Source organism: Peromyscus maniculatus, chromosome 3 (assembly GCF_049852395.1).
Source record: "Peromyscus maniculatus bairdii isolate BWxNUB_F1_BW_parent chromosome 3, HU_Pman_BW_mat_3.1, whole genome shotgun sequence".
Lineage (NCBI taxonomy): Eukaryota > Metazoa > Chordata > Mammalia > Rodentia > Cricetidae > Peromyscus > Peromyscus maniculatus.
Window position 1 is genome coordinate 140759469 of NC_134854.1, and position 27260 is coordinate 140786728.

The following is a 27260-nucleotide window of genomic DNA, read 5'->3' on the forward strand; positions in this document are numbered from 1 at the left end:
ATTTACACAGTGTACAGAAGGATTATTCTACAGTATTTTCCCCTTTTGTCTAAAAGGAGGTCTTAACTTTAACATAGTAAACTTATATACAACAAAAACAGCTATCAAGGAAAAATTATAGTTACAAATACAAATTATAGTTACAAATACAAATATCCAGTCTATTTGTATTTGGAAAAATTAGAGAAAATATTGTCTAATCTTATCTTGGAAGGCTAAAGTTTTATACCTAATTTGCTTCTATCATAACTAATGAAAACTATAAGTTTAATTATTTAGTCTTTAACTCCATCAAAGACCCCAGAAAGATGCAATGTTACCTAATGACAGGGATATCAGGTGGCCTGGGCAGTCGCTCACAGTTCCTCTGTAATATTGGGGCATTCAACTCTGGCCTACAGGCCTAGCATATCAAAGACTTTCCTGTGGAGCACAGAATTTTGAGGACTGTCCTACCTTGGCTTGGCAAAGTTTGGCAGTTGCCTTTCTTACATCTTGCTGGTCCAGTTTGAACAGTATATTGTCAGCAATTGAGGCAAGGGCAGTTTCTTTGCTCACTTAGCTAGCTTTTGACATAAAGAAAACAAACTTCATATGGAGTTCCTTTGATGCCCATCATCTTCTCTGAAGTAGATTGGTGCTGCCAGGAGCAGATATGTCTCACTGTCAGGGAAAGCCTTAGATTATAAAATATATTAAATGCCATATTCTATAGGTCTTTGAAGTATTTGAAGACCACTTATCTATCTAAATATATCTGTGTATGACCTTGAAAACATACCTAACATGACTACAAGTTTGACTATTATAGATGACTATTAATCTATTAATCTGTATTTCTTTTTTAAAGATTTATTTATTTATTATGTACACAGAAGAGGACACTAGATCTCATTATAGATGGTTGTGAGCCACCATGTGGGTGCTGGGAATTGAACTCAGGACCTCTGGAAGAGCAGTCAGTACTCTTAACCTCAGAGACATCTCTCTAGCCCCTAATCTGTATACATTTATACATTTTTAAATGAGCTGCATAAACACTAACTTAAACAAGAGTAGAAATATACAGTATAACAAAATTAACTTAACTTTAAATTTGTCCCAATAAGCTAAAATCCATAACAGTGTAAAATATTTAAGATTAATAGTTGTTTTTTGGATTAAAGTATATTCAATAATTCACCCCTTTATCCTATCATTTCTATATCCCCATTTTTCTTTTTAAAACAAGATCCCTGAATCTAATCTCCTTTGTTCAGCTTTTTTCCTGACAATTACCAATAACAACTTGTAACCAACCCTCCTTAAATGAAAATAAATATTTACAACCCATCTTTTGGGAATGTGAGTGTAGTTCTCTAGACTGCTTCCTGTTTTTTGTGGGCACTGTTATCTCTGGGGGATGCTGAGAAAATTTAGGATTATGGTCAAGTCCTAACTGGAGTATCCTGTGAGTCTGTATCATCTCAGCCAGTAGCCTTGAAGCTGTTTTGGGTGCTGAATTTTGAGGAGACTGTAACACGGGCATTTTGAAATGTTGGATCACCTGGGTCATTCATTTTCATTGATGTTTGGTTCCATCACTCTGAAAATACATAAACTTTAAAAAATAACATACATATCTGCATTAATATAAGTGTAGACTGTTCATTGTACACAGTCTGCCAAAGATTGTAGTGGGTAGCTGTTCTGGGTGGGTAAAAGGCCACAGATGACCTACCCATGCCCCACATTGTGCGCCAGATAACGTGAGAAATCCATGGAGTCTATTTAATAAGTAAAGGAATTTATTTGGGAGTTAACTCACTACCATGGGAGATTTATCCTAGGGTCTGAGGAAGCTGAGCTATGTCTCACACTGATTTGTCTGGTCCAAGATCTCAGCATCCAAGGAGGTGAAAAGAGAGCATATGTTCACCCCAGGTCTTAAGGGTCCAGAGCCAATGGTCTTAAACACTGAGCCATCTCTCCAGCCCCTTGCTTGAAAGTTTTTTAGGAGGCAAGTGGTCTTAGTTTTCTATTACTGTGACAAGACACTATGACCATGGCTTTTTCATTTCTTTATAGAAAAAAAGTGTTTAATTAGGTATACAGTTTCAGAGTGTTGAGTCCATAATGGTAGAGCAAAGGCATGGTGGCAGGAACAGCTGATCCACAGACAGGAGGCAGAGAGACACAATCGGAATGGTCCTAGTCTTTGGAAACCTCAAAGCCCACCTCCATTGACACACCTGCCTCCAGCAAGATCTTGCCAATTGTTGAATCTTTTAGATAAAATCTACCCCCAGGTATTATTTTTAATTAAAATTGTTTGAAATTTTGATCCATATATACAACATACCTTTATTATATATACCCCCACTCCCTTCCTCCAACTCGCCCTGCTGCCTCCTAATATGTCTCCCTCCAAACTTTTTTATTATTTTAGACAATAATCTGTTGAATCTAATAAATGCTGTCCATGTGCAGATGGGTGTAGGGACATCCCCTGGGACATGGACAAACTACCAGTGGCTACCCCCTCAAAAGAAAAGTGACTTTTACTTTTAAATTCTGGACATTTTGGGGGTTTATTTTTGCTATATAACTTCAAGACCTAGATATAGGCAGGATGATAATATAACTTGAACAATACTGCTTTTCACTCATGAGGTTACACTTGAGGAAGCTCTTCTTATAAATCAGAATCAACAGTCAGCATAGATGCTAATAAACTCCTGAGTGCCAGATACCCCAGACCATCCCTGTGAAGCAAGAGACTAGTCATCCAACAAAAACATGATTCACAGCTTCCTTCATGTTTCAGTTCTACATACTCAAAACTTAATGGGTTAAATTAATATTTTATTTCCTTGTGCATAAACCGAATAAACCGAGCTATTTCTTCCATGGGCCCTGGCACTGGCTAGAGTCTGTCATTCAGCTGGCTTCATCCAGCCAGTGGTGGGATGAGGAAATCTCATACACACAAATATGTACACATATGCTAATTGTAATAAATTATATAGGTGGCATGTTATCACGAGATAGTTAGAAAATTATAAATGATATAAGAAAAACTTGTCATTGACTTGGAAGAAAATAGATGAATATCATGGGAAATGATCAATTGAAAATTCAATTCAATTTAATTGAGGCAATGTTTATTTCATATATTTATTACACTCCAAGAAATTTGTTTTAATGTAACAATTCAGTAAGTAAAAAAAACACATTTCTTTGGGAAAAATAATTCTAAGCCTAGGCTTTTTCCACATATAAATACAATACACAAAATAAATATACTGCACAGAAATCACCCACCCATATACTGCTGCATCATGTTTGGTAAACAGAACATTTATAAGACTGGGCTCAGGACCAGCTGCAGTGTATGCAGCTCTGAGTAACGGAGACCTATGTGGTAAAGTGCTGGGTCATCAATGTCTTAGGCTCTCTTAGCCATGTGGTCTGCCTCTATTACTTAGCTCTGCTAGCACAATGTGAGAGCTGCCACAGGCACAATATAAGCAAATGGGTTTGGATTAGTGTTCTCAAAGTGCTTTATGTATAGACACTGGAATTTGGTTTCATACAACCTCCATGTGTCACAAAATACTTAATTTTTGCAATAATTGAGTAATATAAAACTAATCTCACCTAACAGGCTACAAAAATGGGCTGTGAATCCGGCAGATGGACTGTGGTTCACCAGCCTCTGGCCTTGCCTACTCAGGATCTGCTCCTGAGCCACCATGGGTAGATACACAACCAAATCAAATCAAGGCACTAACAGCAATAAGGTGGGAGCTAAGTAGTGGCTTGCCAACCTTTTTACTGTGTGATTTAGGAAATACGAATTAATGAGAATAATATCTAATGTTGAGTTTTTATGTTTTACAGACACTGTTCTAAGTGCTTTAAAATATTAACCTATTTTGACCTCAAGGCAATTCTAGGATGCTGCTATCATTGCTCTCACAGTAAGGGAAGCTGAGGCACAGTGAAGCTGCATGGCATGCCCATGCTGGGTCTGGGGCAAGGTAGCAGGAGCCTAGAATCTCACTTTTAGTCACTGGCCATGGTGCCTCTGCTACCCAGAAAAGGGAGGAAAAATCATGAGGTATTTTTCATACAAAATACAAACACAGATACCACTGCTACACAACATCTACAGTAAGATAAGTAAATACTGCTGCTTTAGAGGCTGTTCAGATTGCTACAAATGCATCTCCAACCCAAAGTTCAGCTGATTAGAATATAGCTGAACAAATTACAAAATGATTTAAGTTTCTTCTGAAGGGTTCATTTAGTAACAATGTCTGAACCCATTTGTAAGTGCCAGGAAGTAGATGAAAAGATACACTATGCTTTTAAAGTATACACCAACATATGTTATAGTAACAACACTGTCAATGAAAATCACTGTTGATGTGCAAGTGTCCTCGCACATTACAGCTATTGAGTTTAGGCACAATGACAGATGAGTCCCGCGTGCAAATCACATTCTTACAAATATTTTGTAGATACCCATGTACATACCTACATCCTACACATCAAAAACACTTCTTTGTTTAATGGTGTTTCCTGATTATTTTTGCTCTTTAAATAGCTTGATATATGTGATATTTGATGGTTTCTGGTTTTGTTGTTTGTTTATTTAGGAAGTAAAATCAATCTTGGGACTGGCAACATGACTTAAAGTGTGACTGTTGCCTTCAGTATAAATTCTTATAATTTTTGTTAAAAATATTTCAAATATTGATAATGCTTCCATAGGCATGATTAATGTACTAATATAGCCAACTTTCGGTGATGGATGTGTTCTTGATAAACTTCCATATCTGTTGCAGTCTGTGTACTAAGTCCCCTCAATCTTTTTAAGATGAGTGCCTCTGTGTGAAGAGACTTGTGAGTGCTGGGATACCCACGGGAGGTCCTCACTGTGTCCTCTGGATGAAAGTGCTAGATGCTACTACAGAAACTTCTGGACATTCACTTACTGGATTTCTGCCCCATTTTATCTTTCATGTTTTACAGTTTCTGCCACCTGATATTTATAAAAGTTAGCCATATTGTAAAGTTCTTCCTAATAACATCATATAATTTCCTTCTGTGTATGTGCTGATAATCCTATAAGAAAAAAATAGCTGACAATTTTTTTCTCGATGCTTAGAAGTTTCTCCTTCTGTGTGTATTACATCAGAAGGATGAATTATGGCAGGGATTCTGAAATCATGCTATTTGCTAGTTTTCCCCTTTTTGGCATGTGCCTTCTGATGTGTGGTGAGTTGTGACTTCTGGATGAAATTTACCCCACACTCCTTGCACTCATAGGGTTTCTCCCCTGTATGCTTTCTCTGATGTATGACAAAATGTGACTTCTGAGAGAAGGATTTCCCACATATCTCACAGTCATAGGGCTTCTCCCCTGTGTGAGTCCTTTCATGTAATCTGAGGACTGAGTTCACAGAGAAAGATTTGCCACACTCTGTACATTCATAGGGCTTCTCCCCTGTATGTTTTCTCTCATGTTTGGTGAGGTCTGATTTATAGTAAAAGTTTTTTCCACACTTACTACATTCAAAAGGTTTCTCCCCAGTATGAGTTCGCTGGTGCACAGTGAGGGCTGACTTCTGGTAGAAGCAGTTTCCACATTCCTTACATTTATAGGGTTTCTCTCCTGTGTGAGTTCTCTGGTGTGTTTTGAGGTGTGAATTCCTAGAGAAGAGTTTCCCACATTCCTTACATTTATAGGGTTTCTCCCCTGTGTGTGTTCTCTGATGGACGGTGAGGTGTGACTTTTGAGAAAAGAATTTCCCACATTCCTTACACTCAAAAGGTTTCTCCCCTGTGTGTGTCTTCTGATGCACCAGGAGGTATGCCTTCACATAGAAGAACTTCCCACACTCCTTACACTCAAAAGGTTTCTCCCCTGTGTGTGTTTTCTGATGTTCTGTGAGGTGTGGCTTCTGGTAGAATGATTTCTCACACTGGCTACATTCATAGGGTTTCTCCCCTGCGTGGATTCTCAGATGTCTAGTGAGGGATGACAGGTGGTAGAAAATTTTGTTGCATTCTTTACATGGGTAGGTTTTATCTCTGGTATGAACTTTCTGATGGATTGTGAGGTCTTCATTTTTATAGAAAGATTGCCCGCATTTGTCACATTTGTAGGACTTCTTGGTATGTGTTTCCTGGTGCACGATGAGGGAAGACTTCTGGCAGAAGGACTTTCCACACTCACTACAGTCGTAGCTTTCATGTTGGGTAGTTTTCCGACGTCTGCTGAGCTCTCCTTTCCTAGAGAGAAAGTTCCGAATTCATTAATAGGACTTACAAAGATTTTTGGTGCTGTACATTCTCTGAATAACTTTGATGATGATTTTGATCATCCTGTTTGTCAGGTTCATAGGGCTTTCTCCACTGTGAGCACTGAGCTACACTGTGACTTAATACTGTACCGAATGAGGCTTCTCCTGAAGTCTCAGGGTTTCTTAGTGGCCAGACTGTACTTTTAGTAATGAAGCCTTCCTTACTGCATAGTTCAGAAGAAGGAAAAGATAACTACAAAGTTTGACTCTCTTGATCCTAAATCATGTCCCTCAGGAAGGCATATTTGTTTGGGTCACATTCTTTGGGATTCACTCCAGTGCTAGTTTAACCACATTTCATATTAATTAACAATTTCTCTCCCACTTCCAGCATTTCAAACAAGACTATTCTTCCTCACAGAGCTTCTATCCTACACATTAATTCTTGAACTTGCCTTGCATTTCCAGCCTGGTGTTTGGCTCTGGGGTCAGGAACATTCCGTCTTCTGTCTACAAAGGAATCAGGATTTTAACACCATTATGGTCAAAGGCTGATCTTAGTCTCCAGGCAAGTCTGTCAAGATGAAAGCACTCTCAAGTGAAATTTTCCTCTATACCATTAGTGACAGTTTTCATTGTTATTCTAGAGGGTTTTGAGGGGGGAATCATCTAGATCTGTGGGCATGCGTTGATTATATTAATTGATGTGGGAAGAAGCAGTGTAAAAGTGAGAGACACTGCCTGCTGGGTTCAGGTCTTGAACTGTGTAAGAATAGAGAAATCCAGAAGAGCGAGCCATAGACATGCACACTGCATCCGCTCTCTCCCAACACCGATATTTCCTGGCTATAGTTGCCCACCATTACTTCTTATTCAACTTACTGTTCACTGTCTTTAATAAGATAACAGATTCTTTGATTCTTTGATTCCATGTTCCTAATCAGCAACATATTTTTTTCTGATCCATATTCTTTCTTTTTTGTTTTCATGTTCACCTCCAGGTTTTTAGAGTTAGGCTGTCAGAACGTCAGAGGTGTTTGGGCTTATAATCAGGTTCCTCCAGCACCTGCTGAGTGAGTTTCAGTCTTTATTAGACTTTTTTTTTTTTTAAGATTTACTTATTTTGTGTCCACTGGTGTTTTGCCTGCATGTGTGTCTGTACAAGGGTGTCAGATCTTCTGAAACTGGAGCCCACAGGCAGTTGTGAGCTGCCATGTGGGGCCTGAGAATTGAACTTGGGTCCTTTGGAAGAGCAGCCAGTGCTCTTAACCACTGAGCCATCTCTCCAGCCCCTAGACTTCTGTTTTTGACATAAGAATGTCCTAGTTTCACTTCTGCTTCAGTCGTAAAGTGACACGGCAGAGGCACTTGCAGGGGGACAGGGTTTATTCCATTTACAGTTCAGGGTTGGAGTCCATCACCACAGGGAAGTCAAGGCAGAAACCTGAAGCAGCTAGTGATATCCATAGTCAAAGCAGAGAGTAATTGAATGGAGAAACTAATGGACTCACATACAGATCTTCACACCTACAAACATGGATTACTGTTTAATAGTATTCCTAGCAGATGTCTGAAACCACAGGTAGTCTTCCACTATACATCCTATGGCTTTCCCCTAATTTCCTACAATATACTTTCTTCCTCACTAGTAAAAAGAAGTACTTTAAGGTTTCATTTTGGCATAGCTGAATTTCCAGGATTGCTGCTCTTGTGCTTTGCAACTGTTAATCAGTAAAATAAGAATCATTTGAGCATAAGCAGTATGGTCCTTCCATAATTGATCTGAAACCAAGATGGCTACCAAGTGACTAATGCAAGCAACACACAGTGTGGCTACAGTGGAGAAAAAGATTTTTCATGTTAGTGATGAAGAGCAAGGCTACCCAAGAATTCACCAGGCTGCTCAGAATGGCATGTGGTTTAAGTTTTATGAACTATTGATTTCTGGAATTTTCATGTAATATCTTCAGACTGCAGTTGACCATGAATAACAGAACCACAAATGAAATTGCAAGTGGACTAGCATTATTGTAGCTAGTAGACCACAAACTTGTATTATACTTCATTTGTCTAGAGCAATCTGGATATCAACAATAAAGTGAATTTCTCAGAGTATCAATCTCCTTGTGTTTTGAGGAATATCCCTGTTGCTTAGGCATTTGCTTTCCATATATTGTCTTAATTTTCACCTGAACAAGAGGACCTAGAATTTCCATGGAGAGAAGAGAAATTGGTATGACTTAGGATTCAAACATATGTAGACAGTATCTTTAGTCATTTCTAGAGCTATAGCAAACTTTAGAGAGACTATCGCAAAGGGCATTCTTGACAAGTATTTCAAAGGGTCACATGCAACATGATTTTTTCAAACGCACCAGCACGGTTCCGATTTGGAAGTTCTTTTTCTAATATCCATGGCTCTTTTCCTTGCTTCAACTTGGAGATCACACTGCGCTTAACCACACGATAACCTATTAAAGATAAAGGATATGGCATCGATTCCTTGGAAGTGAGATACAGTTTCAGGAAAACACCTGTGCTTCACAGATTCATTCTTTAAATGAAGAGGTAGGATACACATATTTTTTCAGGAATTCCCAAACCAATTAACTTTGAATCATGAAACAAAGTATCACCTGACTTTACAGAGACCTTACATGTTCCAGCAGACTGGAGAAGAAATGGAACAGACTGGAGATTCAGATGAGGAAAACTGTCTTACCCACAGCAACCAGGTGTCTGTAGTTCTCCAGCATCACATTCTTGTAAAGGGCCTTCTGTGCAGGGGTCAGTAACTTCCATTCTGCCTTGGTGAACTCCACAGTGACATCCCTTAATGTCACGGGTCCCTGAAACAACAATTCCAGTTCAGCCTGAAGTGACCCCAGGAGGAAGGCACAAAGGTGTATAGCAACAGCAGCATGCTTGCTTAGCATTCCTAAGGTCCTGAGTTCAACCCCAGGACAAAAGAGAAAAGAAGAAAAGTCTAGGACATTAAACGGGCTCTGAGTGGTCTGTTATAGTCACTCTGGATAGCTACGATAAAGCAATTACACAATTTTGTCAAGGAATTTCTCTCTTGACAAAAGGCAAAGATATAGATCCTTAATGTCCTTATGTGCAGCAGACACTATGGCAGCAGTATGTTCAAGACACAAGGTGTTCAGATGGTGACAACTATTAGCACTGTGTAATAGCTGTTAGATTTTATAAGGTGATCTAGAAATAAAGAGTTCATAACAATGATACAGAAGTATGAGGAACAACAACTTTAGGGAAATGTAAATGACATAGAATGAGAATGCTGTGGAACTGGGTTAATTAACTTATGAAGAGAACACAAAGAATGTTTGGTGCTTTTCCTTTGTCCCCCCCCCAAAAAAAAAACATATTTTGCACATACATGTAACAGACCTCATGTCATATATGTATTTACATCTATTGCATGAACTTTTCTAGGGGAGACACTAACAAATACCTCCTCACCACAGATAGGACACCAATGACAGACCAAAGTACAACTTTAACAAAGTTCAACTTGGTAAATCAAAGAGTTTACAGCTCTTTTCAAATTTAAGTTAATTTAAGAGAAAAAAATGTGAGTAGCTATTCCTCAATTTTACACCATGTGGACTGCCTTAGACATTTTGGTGATGCTCACCCACTTTGCAGATGCAAATACAGACAACAGGAGCCACTGAGTGTGGAGTGTGCCGTGGAGTTATAGGAGTAGATTAGTGAGCTATAGAGAAAACTAAAACAGACCGAGCACATGGCACACAACAGTGATAAGGGCAATACACACAGTATCGCAGACACAGTGAAACCAAGAAGTATAATACAGCTTTTGTGTTCCTGTGTTTGTGTGTAGAGGTACATGTGAATGTGTGTGCACACATGGAGGCCAGAGGCTGAAACTGTGTCTCTTGCTCTATTATCAGCCCTGTGGTAGTTTGATAAGTGCTGGCATTTGAATATGTGGTCCCCAGTTGGTGGTACTGCTTAGGGAGGACTAGGAGGTGTGGTCTTGTGGGAGAAGGTGTGTCACTGGGGTTAGGCTTCAAGGGTCATGTGCACATGTGTCCATCTTGTTTTTGTTTTACTTGGGGTTTTTGTTTTTGTGAGACAGGGTTTCTCACTTGGGCCTGAGGTTCACTGAACATGGCTCCCAGTGGGTGTTGCTGCTTGGGGAGGTTTCAGTGGTGTGGTACTCTGAAGGATGCACAGCTTCACCGACTTCCATTTCACACTCTGTTTCACACTTGGGTTTGATGATGGGAACTCTCAGCATCCTGCTCCAGCCACCATGCATGCTGCTTGCTTACATGCTTCCCCACCATCATGGACTCTTAATTCCTCTATAGTCATACACCCAAATAAACTCTTTCTTCCATAGGTTGCTTTTGGTCATAGTGCTTTATCACAGGAACAGAAAAGTTACTAATGTACCCAGCTTTTGATGTGGGTGCTGGGGATAAAATTTAACTTCTCATATATGCCTGGCAAGTGCTGTACCGACTAAACTATCTCCCTAGCTCCTAGGAATTTATTTTATTCATGATCAAATCACAATACAAGTTGATTTTATTATGATGAGGTAAGAGAATGTTGCTCAAGTGTTGGTTCAAAATTCTGTTCATCGGTTAGCAAAGTTATACATTCCTAGAAACCCTTCAGAAGGTGGCCCTGGGGTGTATAAGAAAGCCAACTGAGCAAGCCAGGAAGAACAAGGCAGGAAGCTGTGTTCTCCCGCGGCCTCTGCCGTGGTCCCTGTGCTGATGTCCTTCAATGCTGGACTGTGCATGGAAGTGTAAGCCAAACAAACCCTTTCCTCCTCAAGTTTGCTTTGGCCAGTGTCTTTACCACGGCCATAGAAAATAAGCTAAGCCATTGGCTTACAATGTTTATCCACGTGTATGCGAGTGTGAGTGCGGGTGTAGGTCTCGAAGCCAGAAAAGAGACAAAGTGAGGGAGAGAAAGTGTTTAGAAGGGGAGAGACTGGGACACACACCCTGAGAGCAGGAAGGAAGCTGTGGGGATGGGTGGAGTGGTGCATGCTGGGAGGTCATAGGGGACGGGGGAGAACGACGAGTCGTGGGATCAACTGAACAATTTTTGCTTGAAAATGACAAAATGAAACCTAATACTGCATATACTTTTCAAACATTTAAAAACAAGGAACAGAATTCAGTAGAGAAAATCCACATCAGGTTTGAGCAGGCCAAATACAGAGTCTGTAAAGCTGACCGGGTCTGAGCACAGCAACGTTGGCTCAGTACTCTAGTGTCTGTGTAATGCATTACCTGTTCCTACAGACTCAGACAGGAAAGTGACACCATCATCTCAAAAGATCCCAGCACTCGGCAGGCAGAGGTAGGAGGATCTCTGTGTGTTCGAGGCCAGTCTGGTCTACAGAGCGAGATCCAGGACAAGAACCAAAACTACACAGAGAAACCCTGCCTCAAAAAAACAAAAAGAAGAAGAGGAGGAGGAGGAAGAAGAAATAACCTCAACTCATAATTTAAAACCTTATACAAAAATCAACTCAAGATAGAGCTAAACAAAAAAAAGGTAAATCTAGGGCCTAGAGAGATGGCTCCACAGTTAAGGGCACTGGATCCTCTTCCAGAGGTTCTGGGTTCAATTCCCAGCACCCACAGGGCAGCTCACAACAATCTAAAACTTTAGTCCCATGGGATCCAATGCCATCTTCTGGTGTGCAGACATACATGTAGATAAAACACTCTTATACAATAAAATAAATAAATAAATCCTTTAAAAATGCACATCTATACTTTTTCATTTCTTGAATGTAGTTTAGTAACTTAAACATAAATTTATTTAACTAAACTTGGACAGAAATTTGTCTCAGCTAGGTGGGAGATACTCGTTGACATGATGTGGACTCCATCAAAGAGGTGGATGGACTTTCAGTTTTTTTTTAACTTAAGCTTTAATTACTGAAATTACAGGCTTGCATAAAAAGTTGTAGCAATAATTTTTAGAATTTTTGCTATGTTTTGTACATATGTACATGATTAGTATGTTAAAATTTAATTCCTAATGTGATAGCATACTAAGGTCAGGCCATTAGGAACTCATGAGCTATGAGGGCACAGCCCTCATGGGTGTGACTGCGGATCTAATTAAACAGTGAGGGGCAAGCTCTCTCTCTTCTGCTCTCCCCCATGGGAGGACCAGCTGCCAGGAAAGATACAGCATCCCCAGCAGATGTGCCGCACCTTGATTCTGAGATTCTTAGCTACCAAAACAGTGAGGAAGTCGGTTTCTGTTCTGTGTGAGTTAAGCTGTTTCAGGTCTTTTGTTCCAACATCACAAACAGACCTAAGACAATTCGTATGTATGTACCACTCAGTTTGTTTCCCCTGGCGTGATGTTTTTAAAACATGGCAAAATTCCCAAAACTAGAAACATTTAACATGAACTAAATTCCATTTTACCTTAATCCCTCCCTGCCCCCACATCAAAAAGGAGCAGGATTATGACGGCTAAGACAGTTTTGAAAGGAAAAGATTCATGCTATCTGGTTTCAAGTTTTCAGTTTGTCACATCTACCACAGTCTTTCCTTGATTTTCAGTTGTTTAACTTTTACTTAGTTTGGAGATGTTGAAGAGGAACAAGGAACCTTGCGCATGCTATGGAAGCACCGATTAGTGCCACAGCCCCTTCCTTGATGTTGATAACGATTCTGATGAGTACCAGTCAGAACTGCATTAGTTACTCTGCTGTGATTAAAATATCTGAAAAAAGAAACTCAAAGAAGGGAGAGTTTACTGTGGTTCAATGTTTAAGGGTGTGCAGTGTGGTGATATATTGTGTACCCCAATAAAGCCTGCCTGAGGATCAGAGGAGAGACCCAGCCACTAAATTAGACATAGAGGTCAGGCAGTGGTAGAACACACCTATCACTCAGGAGGCAGAGATCTGTCTGGATCTCTGTGAGTTCAAGGCCACACTGGACTACAGGAGAGAAACAGAGCCAGACATGGTGACACACACCTTTAATCCCAGGAAGTAATATGGCAGAGAAAGGTATATAAGGCCTGAGGACCAGGCACTCGCTCTCTTTAGGCTGAGGATTTCATAGAGGTAAGAACTAGTGGCTGGCTGCTCTGCCTCCCTGATCTTTCAGCTTTCACCCTGCCATCTGGCTCTGGGCTTTTTATTATAAGACCCTTTAAGACTCGTGTTACAGCACGGTCTATCATGGCAGCAAGGTCACAGCAGCAGGAGCTTGGGCAGCTGCTCCCACTGTCTGGTGCCCAGACTCAGAGCACAATGAAAGCTCATCTTCACTCTCTTGTTTGCGTGCTGCCCAAGGCCACAGCCCACGGGTGGTACCACGCACAGTTATGGTTGGTCTTCCCACTGGCATGAGCCTGATCTTAAAGTCCTTCACAGACATGAGGAGAGGCACGTTTCCATGGTAGTTATAAATCCCACCAAGTTGACAATATTAAACCTCACAATTTCACCCCCTGTGAACTTGACATTCAAACGTATCATCTTAAATGATATAAATGTATATCACCTTAGAATGCAAAATGCATCCAGTCCCAACAATATTCAAAAGTTCAAAGTCTCCCTCGAGACTCAAGCTAATCCTGTGAGACCTTCCAACACCAAAAAACGAGTACATACTTCCAACATACAGTGGTACAGGGTAAACATTCCTGTCCCAGAATGTGGGGAGGAAGGTATAGCAAGGAAAGAGATGGAAGCAAGACAGAAACCCAGCAGGAAAAACACCGAATCCTTCAGCTCCATGTCCAGGTCGCAGGAGGCATGATGAACTCCGATGGCCCCCGACGGCTTGGGTAGTCCTGCCCTTCCAGCTCTGCTGCCTGAAGCACACATAAACTCTCTCTTGAGTTGGCTCCAACACATATTTAGAGTTTTTCTCAGCAGACTTCCCACAGCCCTAGCATCTCCAGCATCCTGGGGTCTCCATTATAACCTGGGCTTCATCTTCATAGCTTCATGGGCTTAGAGATAACCCCCTCATCACATTCTCACAGCAGAGACACAGTAGCACTGGTGATGCTTACTTTACTCATCTGAGAGTGTCTGCCATTTTTTCCCTTTGTAGCTATTTTTCTTTATCATACACTGTTGCTTGAAAACAAACCAAAGTCTAGTCTAGTCTTCTCAAGAGGGGAGGAAATACGTTCCATCTTCTAGAGGGGACAGTATCCATATATATTATTTGGACTGTTTTATGAAGAAGAATGAGCTCTTCTCATCTGCTTATTCAATAATTTATATTAAAATGACCTCATACACTTATTTTACGCTTTCAATTAAAATCAAACATTATGGTATTTTTTAAATTTTTTTTTATTTCATGTGCATTGGTGTTTTGCCTGTACAGATGTCTGTGTAAGGGTGTTGGATCTTGAGTTACAGATAGTTGTGAGCTGCCATGTTTGGTGCTGGGAATTGAACCTGGGTCTATCTGGAAGAGCAGCTGGTGCTATAAACCTCTGAGCCATTTTTCCAGCCCTGCATTATAGTCTTTTTAGTGCTAAAACTGTTCCAGCTTTTCCAATGAGGAGCTGATTCAGGTTTGCCCCCATAGCCATTTGGTCCAGTTATTCGGTTACATCATTTCCATACTTTCTGACAATACAGGATCATCCAAGCTTATTTAATGTATACCTTGCCTCAGTATTAGAATCAATGAAGTCTCCAAAGAGTTTTAGTTACTTTTATGCAAAAAATGACTCAGAAGCTGGGTGTGGTGGTGGTGCATGCCTTTAATCCCAGCACTCAGGAGACAGAGGCAGGTAGATCCCGGTCTATGTTATACAATGAGACTCTGTCTTTAAAATACCAAACAAAAAACAAAAACAAAAACAAAAATCTTACACAACACAAAAACTACTCTGTATGCATTTCTATAACTATTAATTCAGAAATTTCAGAAGAAATCGACAATGATGGTTGAGGATATGGAGAACTGGATCCCATGCATTGTTAACTGGGCTGTAAAAGGATACAGCCACCATGGAAAGCTGTTGGGCAGTTCCTCAGAAAATTAATTTAGTAATAAACTCAGTTCACCAACTGGAACTTTGGTAGTATCATTACTTAAGCTGTCTTTGGTTCCTTTCCTGGGGTGAGTAGACATTTGCCTGTGTGCCCTCATGTCACACAACAAAATGATATGATTCTATACATAAAAACCCTAAAATACTACCAAAAAACTTTCACAACTGATAAATGCATTCATCAAAGTATCAGAATGCAAAATTAAGACACAAAAATCTTATATACAAATGAGCAGCATAATGAGAAAGAGATCAGGGAAACAATTTCATTCCCAATAGCCTTACAGAAAATATCTCAGAATAAATCTCAATAAGGTAGTAAAGATTTGTATAATAAAAACACTAGCACATTGAAGAAAGGACTTGAAGAAGACACCAGGAGACGGGAAGACATCCCATACTCAGGGATTGACAGGATTAATATTGGGAAAATGGCCACCCTGACAAAAATAACTGACAGATTTGATGCAATCTCAATCAAAATTCCTACACAATTATTCACAAAAAATTAAAGAATAATCCCAAATTTCACTTGGAAACAAACAAACAAAAAAATCCCAGGATGCCAAAACAACCCTGAACAGTAAAAGAACTTTTATAGGTATCATCATTCCTGATTTTAAGTTATACTACAGAGTTAGAGTCACTAAAACAGCATGGCACTGGCATAAAAACAGACATGCTGATCAGTGGAATAGAACTTGAGGACCCAAATATAAGTCCGTACACCTAGCATCACCTAATTTTTGACAAAGAAGCCAAAAATATAGAAAAAAGACAGCATCTTCAACAAATGGTGCTTGTGTAATAGGGAAGAGTGAAACAAGATTCTTATTTCTCACCCTGCACAAAACTCAACTCCAAATGGACCAAGGACCCCATTGTGAGACCTAAATCTTATTAAAGAGAAAGTATGAAATAAGATTCACTTTATAGGCACAGGAAAATATTTTCTCCACAGGACTCTGATAGCACAAACATTAATACTAACAAATGACAAATGGGGCCACGGTAAACTCAAACACTTCTTAAGGCAAAGGACATGCCATGCAAGTAAAGAGGCAGCCAGGGAGTGAGAAAAAGCCTTTACCAGCTATGCATCTGACAGGGGATTAGTGTATACAAAGAACAGCACACACACACACACAACCCCCTAAATACCAAGGAAGCAAAAAACTTGATATTAAAAACAGGGCACAGAATTAAAAAGAATTCTCAAAAGATGAAATACAAATGACTGAAAAATACTTATTTTTTTTTAATGTTCATCATTCTTAGCCATTAGGGAAATACAAATTAAAATGATTTTGAGATTTCATCTTGTCCAAGTCAGAATGGGTAAGATCAAAGAAACAAATGACAATAAATACTGCATGGATATGTGGAAAGGGGGCCACTCATTCACTGCTGGTGGGAGTAAGGACTGATATATCCATTATGGAAATCAGCATGGAGGTGCATCAAAAAGCTGGAACTAGCTCTACCATGTGCTCCAGCTATGCCATTCCTGTGCATACAACCAAAGGATTCTGTCTTACTATAGAGATACTTGCTCATTCATGCTCACTGCTGTTGTATTCACAATAGCCAGCAAATGGAAACAGCCTGGATGTCCATCATATGATGAATGGAAAATGAAAATGTGGCACATATACACAATGGAATATTATTCAGCTGCAAAAAAAGAAAGAAATTTGAAGATAAATAAATAGAGCTGGAAATAATCATTCCAAGTGAGGTAACCTACACCAAAAAGGGCAAATGTCACACACTTTTTTTCTCATAATGTGCAGGTTAGCTTTGACTCCTTAGATATGTGCTCAAATCCTGATAGAAAGCAGAAAACTAGTAAGAGGCTACGCGGTGGTGGGAGAGAAGGGGACAGAACACAAGTGGAATGAAGGAAGAAAGAGGAATAATGGAACAGGAGGAGTCAAGTTGGGGGGTGAACAGGAGGGCAGGATAGAGGACGGCATATGGAGAGAGAGAACATACACTAAATGCCTTTGAAAAGCAATATGTAACTACTACAGACACTTCCTAAAATATATACATATAAATCATATATGAAAGGAGTTTAAATGGAGTCATTCTGTATTAGGTCCAATACCTCTCCCAGATACACTGGGCTATCGAATAATAATCCTGTTACCAGGCTTTTTGTCCACTGTGGTCAGTGGAGTCCCACAGACAACCCAAATATGACAGGCTACTGCCATGACTCCTAGTTCCCCACAGAACTTGATGGCAAGACCCTATTGCTGAAGGTCTCATAATCTTGAGTCATAAGACATGGATAAATCAAGCTGGTAACAACACAGAAACTGCACCCCTACTGGCTAGCTTCCATAGAGCTGGAAGGTTCTATGTACAATGAAAAATCACCAGCCATCTTACTGAGCCCCAGTAATGACTGTCCTGAAAGATATGCCAACTGGTACAGTAGCAGCACAGATACTATGGGGGAACCAACTAGCTTCAGGGCCTGCTTCACAGTAAGAAACTACCCCTAAGTTTTTATCACTGAACCCACAGATTAAGGAATCTCTCAACCCTCATCAGAGAAGCTTCTTTTTGTAGTCCATGATGATTAACACAGACTCATAATAGGAGACTGCAGCATGCTCAGACCTAATTGGACAGGTCTTTCACATCCTTTTCTCCCAAGTCGCAGGGATCAGGGGAGAGACTGTAGTGCCAGAGGCAGTGGATAAAAATTACAATTAAAGGGTGTTTTCCAGATGCACTGGGACAACACATGAATTCACAGTAGTTATGACAGCATGCACAAGACCCGTGCAAACTCACGACAGATGAAATTCCAAAATGGGGAGGGGAGGGGAGTATGAAGCCACACTCCTAGCTGAGGCGCTACCGACAGCTGATAGCTGCTGGGAAAGGAAGAAGAGGTTCTTTTGGCACAGGTGTTTGAGACAGTTTCTTTGTGTAGCCCTGACTGTCCTGGATCTCGCTCTGTAGATCAGGCTGGCTTTGAACTCACAGAGATCCACCTGCCTCTGCTTCCCGAGTGCTGGTATTAAAGGTGTGTGCCACCACTGAAGAACATTTTTTTTTTTAAAAGATGTGGCTCCTTATAGGGAATCAGCTCCAGTGGAAGGTGACATATATCAAAGTATATTGGACTTAATTTTTTTAAATGAGGATACAAAATTGGGTGGGCAGGGAAGTGCAGGTGGATCTGGGAGGAGTTGGGGACTAGGAATGAATCTGATCAAAATATATTGCATCAAATTCTCAAGGAATCTTTAAAAATATTTTTGAAATGTTAAGATACAATAAATTGAAGGCTCTGACAAGCTCTCTGACACACTCAGACTTCTATCTGAAAGTAACTTTAACTCCATTCACCTCGTAAGGAAATCCAGAGACTCAGGGTCACTCTTCGTAACCAAATTACACAGTAACAATCAGCACCAAATGGCAGCAACATTCATGATACATACATCCTAAAAGCCTGTGTTTCTCCATTAAATGGGCATTTAAGGTGACCTATACTATAGCTAGCCAAGATTAAAAAGTATATTAAAATACCCATAGTTTGCTAATGAGTAGAAAATATTACAAAACAATTCCCACTGCAATCCCCTTCCTTTTCTGATGATAAAATAAGACAGTAAGACTTCAACCAACACATCATGAAGATACTTGTACGTCAGTGTTTACTGTAGCACTATTCATAACAGCTATGTTATAAAACTAACCCGTGTCCAACAACAGAAAATGGATAAAGAAAATGTGGCATATACTGCTGTGGCTATCGTTCTGTATAAATAAAATGCTGATTGGCCAGTAGCCAGGCAGGAAGTATAGGTGGGACAAGCAGAGAAGAAAATTCTGGGAAGTGGAAGGTGGAGGAGAGATGCTGCCAGCCGCTGCCAGGAGAAGATGTTAAGATACGGGTAAGCCACAAGCCACGTGGCAACTTAAGGATTAATAGAAATGGATTAATTTAAGATAGAAGAACTAGATAGCAAGAAGCCTGACACAGCCATACAGTGTGTAAGCAATATAAGTTTCTGTGTGTTTACTTGGTTGGGTTTGAGCAGCTGTGGAACTGGTGGGTGAGAGAGATTTGTCCTGACCGTGTGGGCCAGGCAGGACTGGAGAAAACTCCAGCTACAGTATACACACAAAGGAATTTCTGCCCTAAGGCAGAAAGAAGTCACGGTGTTTTGCAGGTAAATAGATGCAGCAGCAGATAATCACATTAACTGAGTCGAGCCATTCTCAGAGTGACAGATATAGGATGCTTTTGCTCATTTTGAGGGTCCTAAATTATATAGATACACAAAGTCACACATGTATATAAGTGACACTGATAGAGACAGAGGGGGTTAATGTAATGGGAGGGAAAAAGGATGCTGGAGATGTGAATAGAAATACGGAGTCATTCTGTAACCCGGGTTCCATTATATGCTTGTATGAAAACTTAAGACAATGCTTGCAGTGTTTCCCAATATGATTGAAGATGTTTATCATTGTTATTGGCTTTTTTTAATTAAAAATTTCCACATAGTACATTTTGATCATATTGTTTCCCCTCTTCTAACTTCTCCTCGATCCTTCTCACCTCCTATCCATCAACTTCATGTTCGCTCTCTCCTCAAATGAAAATCAAAACAAAGCAAAAACAAAACCAATATGACAGAAAAACATACCAAAACAAAAGAAAAAATCATACAAAAACCTTGGCTTGGAATCAGTTTTGTGTTGGTCATGGGGCCTGCCCTGGAGTGCGGACAGTATACCCAGCAGGTATCAAATGCACATAGCTTCTTGGTTAGGGGTGGGACTTTGAGCCCATTTCCTTTCTCTGGGCTGGCACTTTGCTTTTCTTCTTCTTGTTTGAACTAATGTAGTGCAGTCACAGTTTCTGTGAGTTCATACATCAACTCTGTCCCAGAGAGGGAGCTAGAGGTGGCATGGCCTGACTGCTAGGAGCACAGCTAATGGGTGTGTAACGTAACAAGGCCATACTGTGTTCCTGATCATTTTAAGTTTAGGTATAATGTTCCTGTTACATGTCACAAGCAAATGGTATGTGAGAAGCGGGGGCAGGGGGGGGGAGTCAGGTCCAGGTCATGGTGGTCGATTTGATCCAGCGATTGCTTTGATGACTTTACTAACTAGTTCTTTCTCCTGAAGACTGCATCCCTGCCTACTGAGTCTTATCTGTATCAGATCTTAAGAATGAGTCTCTTTGCCATCACGAGACATCAAGCAATAGTTGTCCTCTGCATACACAGAATGTGATGCTTAACCAACAAGGAGAACTATGATCTAAAGTGCCCAGAAAAAGGGCCGCACCCATGTTAAAGATTCCATTGACTGAATGATTACATCTTCTGTAGTTATGGAGTCCTAGGACATCACTAATCCAAAGCCAAATTACCTTGGCCTATCTTAAGCATTCCCAATAGCCATTCATCTCTCACTTTGTGTGTGACCTAACATTTCCCTGGTTAAAACTCCCTTTTGGGCCGGGCGGTGGTGGCGCACGCCTTTAATCCCAGCACTCGGGAGGCAGAGCCAGGCAGATCTCTGTGAGTTCAAGGCCAGCCTGGGCTACCAAGTGAGTTCCAGGAAAGGCGCAAAGCTACACAGAGAAACCCTGTCTCGAAAAACCAAGGGAAAAAAAAAAAAAAAAAACAACCTCCCTTTTGGAACATATAAACAGACCCCCAGCTTCCATCAATCAATGACCAACAATGTCATCAGGTAGCGTTTGAGGCCTACACCAGCCCTGTTTCACTGTCCTCTGCCTTCCTGAGACTTTCACTAATGTATTTTTAGGGGACTTGATTTATAACTTTCTTCTGCTATTACAAAAACTTCATTAAATTGTTACCAACTTGGAACGTGGTGTTTGAGATAACCAGAGTCTGTTCCTGAGCCACAGTCGGTCATATTTTTCTCTAAAATAAACTTTCATTCCTTCTGACTTGAGTGCTGTGGTTTTGCAATGACATTCTTGATTTCCAACTAGTTCCCTCTTATTAAACTCGGGAGTCTCCTTAATTATCACCTTTGAGAACAACATTCTTTAATAAACACATGATCTGCTTTTCACTTCTCTGCTTCCAAATTGCTTGACTACACTGCTGCACACAAATCAGAAATGCTAGTCAAATGCTGATACATTTTTGCATTTATTTTTAAAACCATATTTGTTAATATCATCAGAGACCTGGTCAGAAAATTCCTCAGGTAGTCACATTCAATTCATTAGGAAGGTCATACGTTTTCCCAAATCCTAATTCTCACATTAATTGAATTTTAAAATTAGCACAAAAAGAAACAAAAATACTAACGGTTCTTTTCCTGGAAGTGACAGACTCATTTCATAAAATAAAATAAAAAGTTTGTTTCTGGGCTTGGAGTGGCCCACACCTTTAATCCTAGTACTTCCAGGGCAGAGGCAGGAGGAGCTCTGTGAGTTCTAGTCAAGCTAAAGCCACAGAGTGAGACTCTGTTAATTCTGAATAACCAGTTTTTCTGCCAGTTCTTTCAAATATAAAAGATATTCCAAGATATTTGCGTAAAAATCACACAAGTGCTTGTCCTAGGGCACCAATGGCCACAGTTTAGGCTCAGTAGAAGGATCTTATGTGAACATCCCATTCCATCACACAATACATTACAAAGATGTGCACTTAACAGTCACAGGCTAACATAATTAATAATTTCTAGAGTAGCATTAAGGATGAATGTGGTACTCAACTATGTTCATAGCATTATTCGTAATAGCCAGAACCTGAAAACAACCTAGATGCCCCTCAACTGAAGAATGGATAAAGAAAATGTGGTACATATACATAATGGAATACTACTCAGCAGAGAAAAACAATGATATCATGAGGTTTGCAGGCAAATGGATGGAACTAGAAAATATCCTGAGTGAGGTAACCCAGACTCATAAGGACAAACATGATATTTACTCACTCATAAGTGGGTACTAGATGTAAAGCAAAGGATAACCAGACTGCTATCCACAGCTCCAGGGAGGTTAGCTAGTAAGGAAGACCCTAGAAAGAACACATGGATCACCCAGAAAAGGAGAAATAGATGAGATCTACATGAGTAAACTGGGGGTGAGGTGGGGTAATAGAGGGCAAGAGATGGGGGATGAGAACATAGGGGAACAGAGGTTCGAGCTGGAACAGGGACAGATTGGGAGAGCAAGGAAAGAGATATCATGAGAAATGAAGACATGGGAATAGGGAGAAACAGAGTGCTAGGGAGGTCTCCAGGAATCCACAGGGATGACCCCACCATAGACTACTGGCAATGGTCGAGAGGGTGCCTGAACTGTCCTACTCTGGTGATCGGATGGCTGAATACCCTAATTGTCATGATAGAGCCCTCATCCAGTGACTGATGGAAGCAGATGCAGAGATCCACAGCCAGGTCCCAGGCCGAGCTCCAGGAGTCCAGTCAATGAGAGAGAGGAGGGATTCTATGAGCAAGGGACATCGAGGCCATGATGGGAAAAAGTACAGAGACAACTAGCCAAACTAGTGGAAACACATAACTGTGGACCAATAGCTGAGGAGCCCCCATGGAACTGGACTATGGATAGGAGAGACAGTTGTTTAGCTTAAACTGTATAGGGGGCCCCCAGCCAGTGGGACCGGGATCTGTCCTTGGTGCATGAACTGGCTTTTTGGAGCCTGGGGCCTATGGTGAGACACTTTGCGCAGCCTTGGTACAGGGAGGAGGGGCCTGGACCTTCCTCAACTGAATATACCTGGCTCTGCTGACTCCCTATGGGAGACCTTGCTTTGGAGGAGGTGGGAATGGGAGGTGGGTTGAGGGTGAAGGCTGGGAGGTAGGAGGAGGGAGGACAGGGGAATCTGTGGTTGGTATGTAAAGTGAATCGAAAATCTCTTAATAAACAACAACAACAAAAGGATGAATGTGAATGCAGAGTATGACCAGGAATCAGGAAATGTGAACTACTATTACAAGTGTGTACTCATTATCTCTTAATCATAAAAAAGTAAGTTTTTGCCATTCTTTGCAAAAATCCAATGATAATAAATTTGGTGTCACTGCCACCATTTTTTTTGCAAGCTCTTCACTTTCATGCTACGTTGAAAGTTAAATATAAATCAATCAGCTTATATCTTTAAAGCAGTGGTTCTCAACCTGTGGGTTGTGACCCCTTTGGGGGTATCAAACAATCTTTCACAGGGGTCACCTAAGACCATTGGAAAATACAGATATTTACAATATGATTCACAACAGTAGCAAAATTACAGCTATAACATAGCAACAAAAATAATTTTATGGTTGGGGGTCGCCATAACATGAGGAACTGAATTAAAGGGTCACAGAGTTAGGAAGGTTGAGAACCAGTGCTTGAAAGGATTGTTCTTAGAGGGGCTGGAGAGATGGCTCAGAGATTAAGAGCATTGACTGTTCTTCAAGAGGTCCTGAGTTCAATTCCTAGCAACCACATACATGGTGGCTCACAACCATCTACAATAATATCTGATGCCCTCTTCTAGAATGAAGGCAAACATGCAGACAGAATATTGTATACCTAATAAATAAAATAAAATTAAAAAGAAGAATTGTTCTTAGTTTGGAGCAGAATGCTGACTTACTGTGACACAAATGTTTTATGAAGTGTATCTAAGATGAAATTTCAGCAAGGAAATAAAAAATAACTTCACTCCCTCATGATACATTTAATTTAATATGTATACACTGTACAATAATATGTACCAAAAATGTACAGCAATGCATTTCATATGTCAACATAACTCACAACTCTGCTACTCAACTGGTTCACTCTTTCCTCAGCTGCTCCCTATCATCATTCTCACTGTTTAAAGTCATGTAGGACAGTCATCAATCTATCACAGCTTTCACACCATCAGTACAAAGACAATTTGCTCATTAATACTATGACCTTTGACATTACCGAATCCCTTGAAAGGGTCTGAGGGCAGCTGGGACTCTGCAGACCATACTTTTTTTTTTTGTTTGTTTTGTTTTTTGAGACAGGGTTTCTCTGTGTAGCTTTGAGCCTTTCCTGGAACTCACTTGGTAGCCCAGGCTGGCCTTGAACTCACAGAGATCCGCCTGGCTCTGCCTCCCGAGTGCTGGGATTAAAGGCGTGCGCCACCACCGCCCGGCTTCCAGACCATACTTTAAGAGCAACTGTGTTATTTAACCCTGAAGGTGATTTTAAACCAGTCATACTTTCTAATTTAATACAGAGACTCTCTTTTTTTAGATTTATTTATTTTATTATTTTATGTGTATGAGTGCTTTGCCTACAGGTATGTATGTATGTGCACCAAGTAAATGTCTGGTACCAGTGGAGGTCAGAAGAGGGTATTAATCCTCCAGGACTGAAGTTACAGATGGTTTTGAGACACCACGTGGGTGCTGAGAATCAAACCTGGGTCCTCTGCAAGAGCAACAAGTGCTCTTAGCCACTGACTCAATTCTCCAACCCCAGAGATTCTCTTTCTAGAAACCTCACTGAACATAAGTGTGCACACACAGAGTTGGACAAATTAAGTTACTCACCTTGAACTTGTTCATTTTCTGTTGTGTTTTTAGAAAGGGTTTCTACCCTTTAAAGCTGGGAGAGTGAAGTCATAAGAAACCTTGTCACCACAGCTCCAGGTCTCCTGTGAGAAATTTGCATACAACATTTTAGTACTATCTATGGAGAAGCTTTTTGATCCAATCAATTACTACGATGAAGTAATACTCACCTACCTATTGATAGTTCTAACATAATCTCAATGAGACGTAGACATTTTTCTTTTACTAAATCTAAACATTTCAACTGTCTGTTTGAAAAGCATGTGTCTGCTTACCAACTAACACAAAAGTCAGTAAACACTGAATAACAGATTAATTTCAAAGGGGTATAACATACACAAACTGAGAACTTTATGTGTTTACATTGGAGATAACATTTTTTCTGTCAATACTACAACTCCCCAAAAGTTAGAAAGTCATTTCAAAGCCAGGCGGTGGTGGCACACGCCTTTAATCCCAGCACTCGGGAGAGGCAGGTGGATCTCTGTGAGTTCGAGGCCAGCCTGGTCCACAAAGCGAGTTCCAGGAAAGGTGCAAAGCTACACAGGGAAACCCTGTCACAGAAAACAAAAACAAAAACAAAACAAAAACAAACAAAAAAAACCCCAAAAAACAAAAAAGAAAAAAAAAGAAAAAGAAAAAAAAATCATTTCAAAGCTTTCAAACATGACACATATCTTCTCCCTAAATTACATTGTCTCAAAGCAAAAAGAAACTAAAACACTTTTTCAAGAACCTTACATATGATACATTTTGACTTTGGTTCTGTTGCACAGCCTGCTGCTAACACAGGGACTTGGTTTCAATGCTCTTATCTTTAAAGTGAACGGAACTAGATAACAGTGAATAACCCTTCACCACGCCTTTAGTCAAGTCTTGACAGCAACACAACAAATTGAGATCCCTGTAATTGACTGTCTTCTCAAAACAGCTAAATCTGGGGTAAAATATAATTAAGTCTTCATGAACTTTGGCATCATTCCCAAGTCTAGTTTTGAAACAAGTCTACCCCCAAAAATAGCGATTTGAAGCGAGATGTGGTGATGCACACCTTTAATGCAACACCCCTGCCCCCGCCGCAATGGAAAGGCTGAGGCAGGAGGATAGCAAGATCAAGGCCAGCTTAAGCTACACGGTGAGAACTAGACCAGCTTGTAATACATAGTGAGACTTTTTTTTAAGTTACTGATTAGTTAGACAACAGTTTTAGTACCATATTCCCTAAACATGCATATTGTGTATACAGTTAAAGAAAGCAAATGTTCGAATCCAGCCAGCAGGGTGCTTACAAAATGCCTACTACGTAAGTGTAGGGTAAAAGGCAGTAAGGCCAGATACAAATGAGCCAATCATCAGCATTAGGTAATCGCTTTCACAACAGAGAACATGTATGAACTACGGTTTTCATCTTTTAAAGAAACAAATCTGTCTCTCCTAGTAGACGTGGTGGCACACACCTGTAAACCCAGCATTCAACACCAGGCTCAACAGCTCCAAACTAGTCTGGAGCTACATGACCAGACTGTGCACCCCTCCCCCTCCCCAATTTGTCTCATTTCTATTCCCTTTGAGGATGCTTACGACATTCAGCTTCTCCGTGAAATTTAATACTGAAAGGTATTTTAAAAAGTAATACTATTCTTCCAAATAACTGCTCAACAGTCTAACAAAGGCTGGTTGAGGGAATGTAGGGAGAGCCTTAATTAATCGTTCACACTAAGGGATCCAGAGGAGGCTCAGTAATTTTTAGAAATAGAAGACTTCAGGTATGATCACGTATGCTTCACTGCTATGTTTGCTATGTTCTCAGCCGCAGCGCAGAAAGCAGACGCAGACAGGACTGCCAGGGACAGGCGGCAACCACCGAGTAGAACAATAGCGGATTAGGGCCACCCGCAGGCACTGGGTAAACCAAACAGCCCCTGGGAACGCGACTGCAGGGCCGAGATGAAAGGACCCAGCGCGGGTGATCGGGAAGCATCCGGCGCTGCAGCGTCCCGGGCACTCTGCACGACTGCCCTGCTCGGTGCGCCCAGGGCGAGCCTCACCTCGGTGACAGCGGTGTCAGGGAGTCCCGCGGCCTCCGCTGCAGACGCTCGCTCGGGGGGTGGCTGAGAAGCGGGCGGACGCCGACGTGGCGGGCCGACGAGGGAGCGGCCAGTGGGCGCCACGTCACCCGGGCGGCGGCTCAGACCAGCCTCCTCGCCGCTGCCCTCTCCTCCTCTCCCCTCCCCTCCGCGGCCCGCCCCGCCCCGCGCCCCTCCCCTCCCACCGCCGCCCCGCGGGGTCCAGCGCTCGCCCGCCCGGCCG

The 27260-nt window shown here is 41.0% G+C and overlaps 1 protein-coding gene across 1 annotated transcript; it reads right to left on the reverse strand.

Annotated features, from left to right (window-relative positions):
* Window positions 1-3121: 3121 nt before the first annotated feature.
* Window positions 3122-27201, reverse strand: Znf25 (zinc finger protein 25). The gene is made up of 6 exons (XM_042273937.2): window positions 26999-27201; window positions 24930-25033; window positions 9016-9142; window positions 8669-8764; window positions 6749-6803; window positions 3122-6282 (listed from the first exon to the last, which is right to left on the reverse strand). The coding sequence occupies exons 2-6, from the start codon at window positions 24942-24944 to the stop codon at window positions 5220-5222; spliced, it is 1356 nt and encodes a 451-aa protein (XP_042129871.1). The 5' UTR covers window positions 24945-25033; window positions 26999-27201; the 3' UTR covers window positions 3122-5219.
* Between the last annotated feature and the right edge of the window lie 59 nt (window positions 27202-27260).

Coding starts and splice junctions, on each gene's coding strand:
- Znf25 (XM_042273937.2), bottom strand. Junction 6,804..8,668: donor TCCAAATCGGAACCGTGCTG/GTGCGTTTGAAA, acceptor ATTCCTTTGTAG/ACAGAAGACGGAATGTTCCT. Junction 6,283..6,748: donor CACCAGGCTGGAAATGCAAG/GCAAGTTCAAGA, acceptor CTTTCTCTCTAG/GAAAGGAGAGCTCAGCAGAC.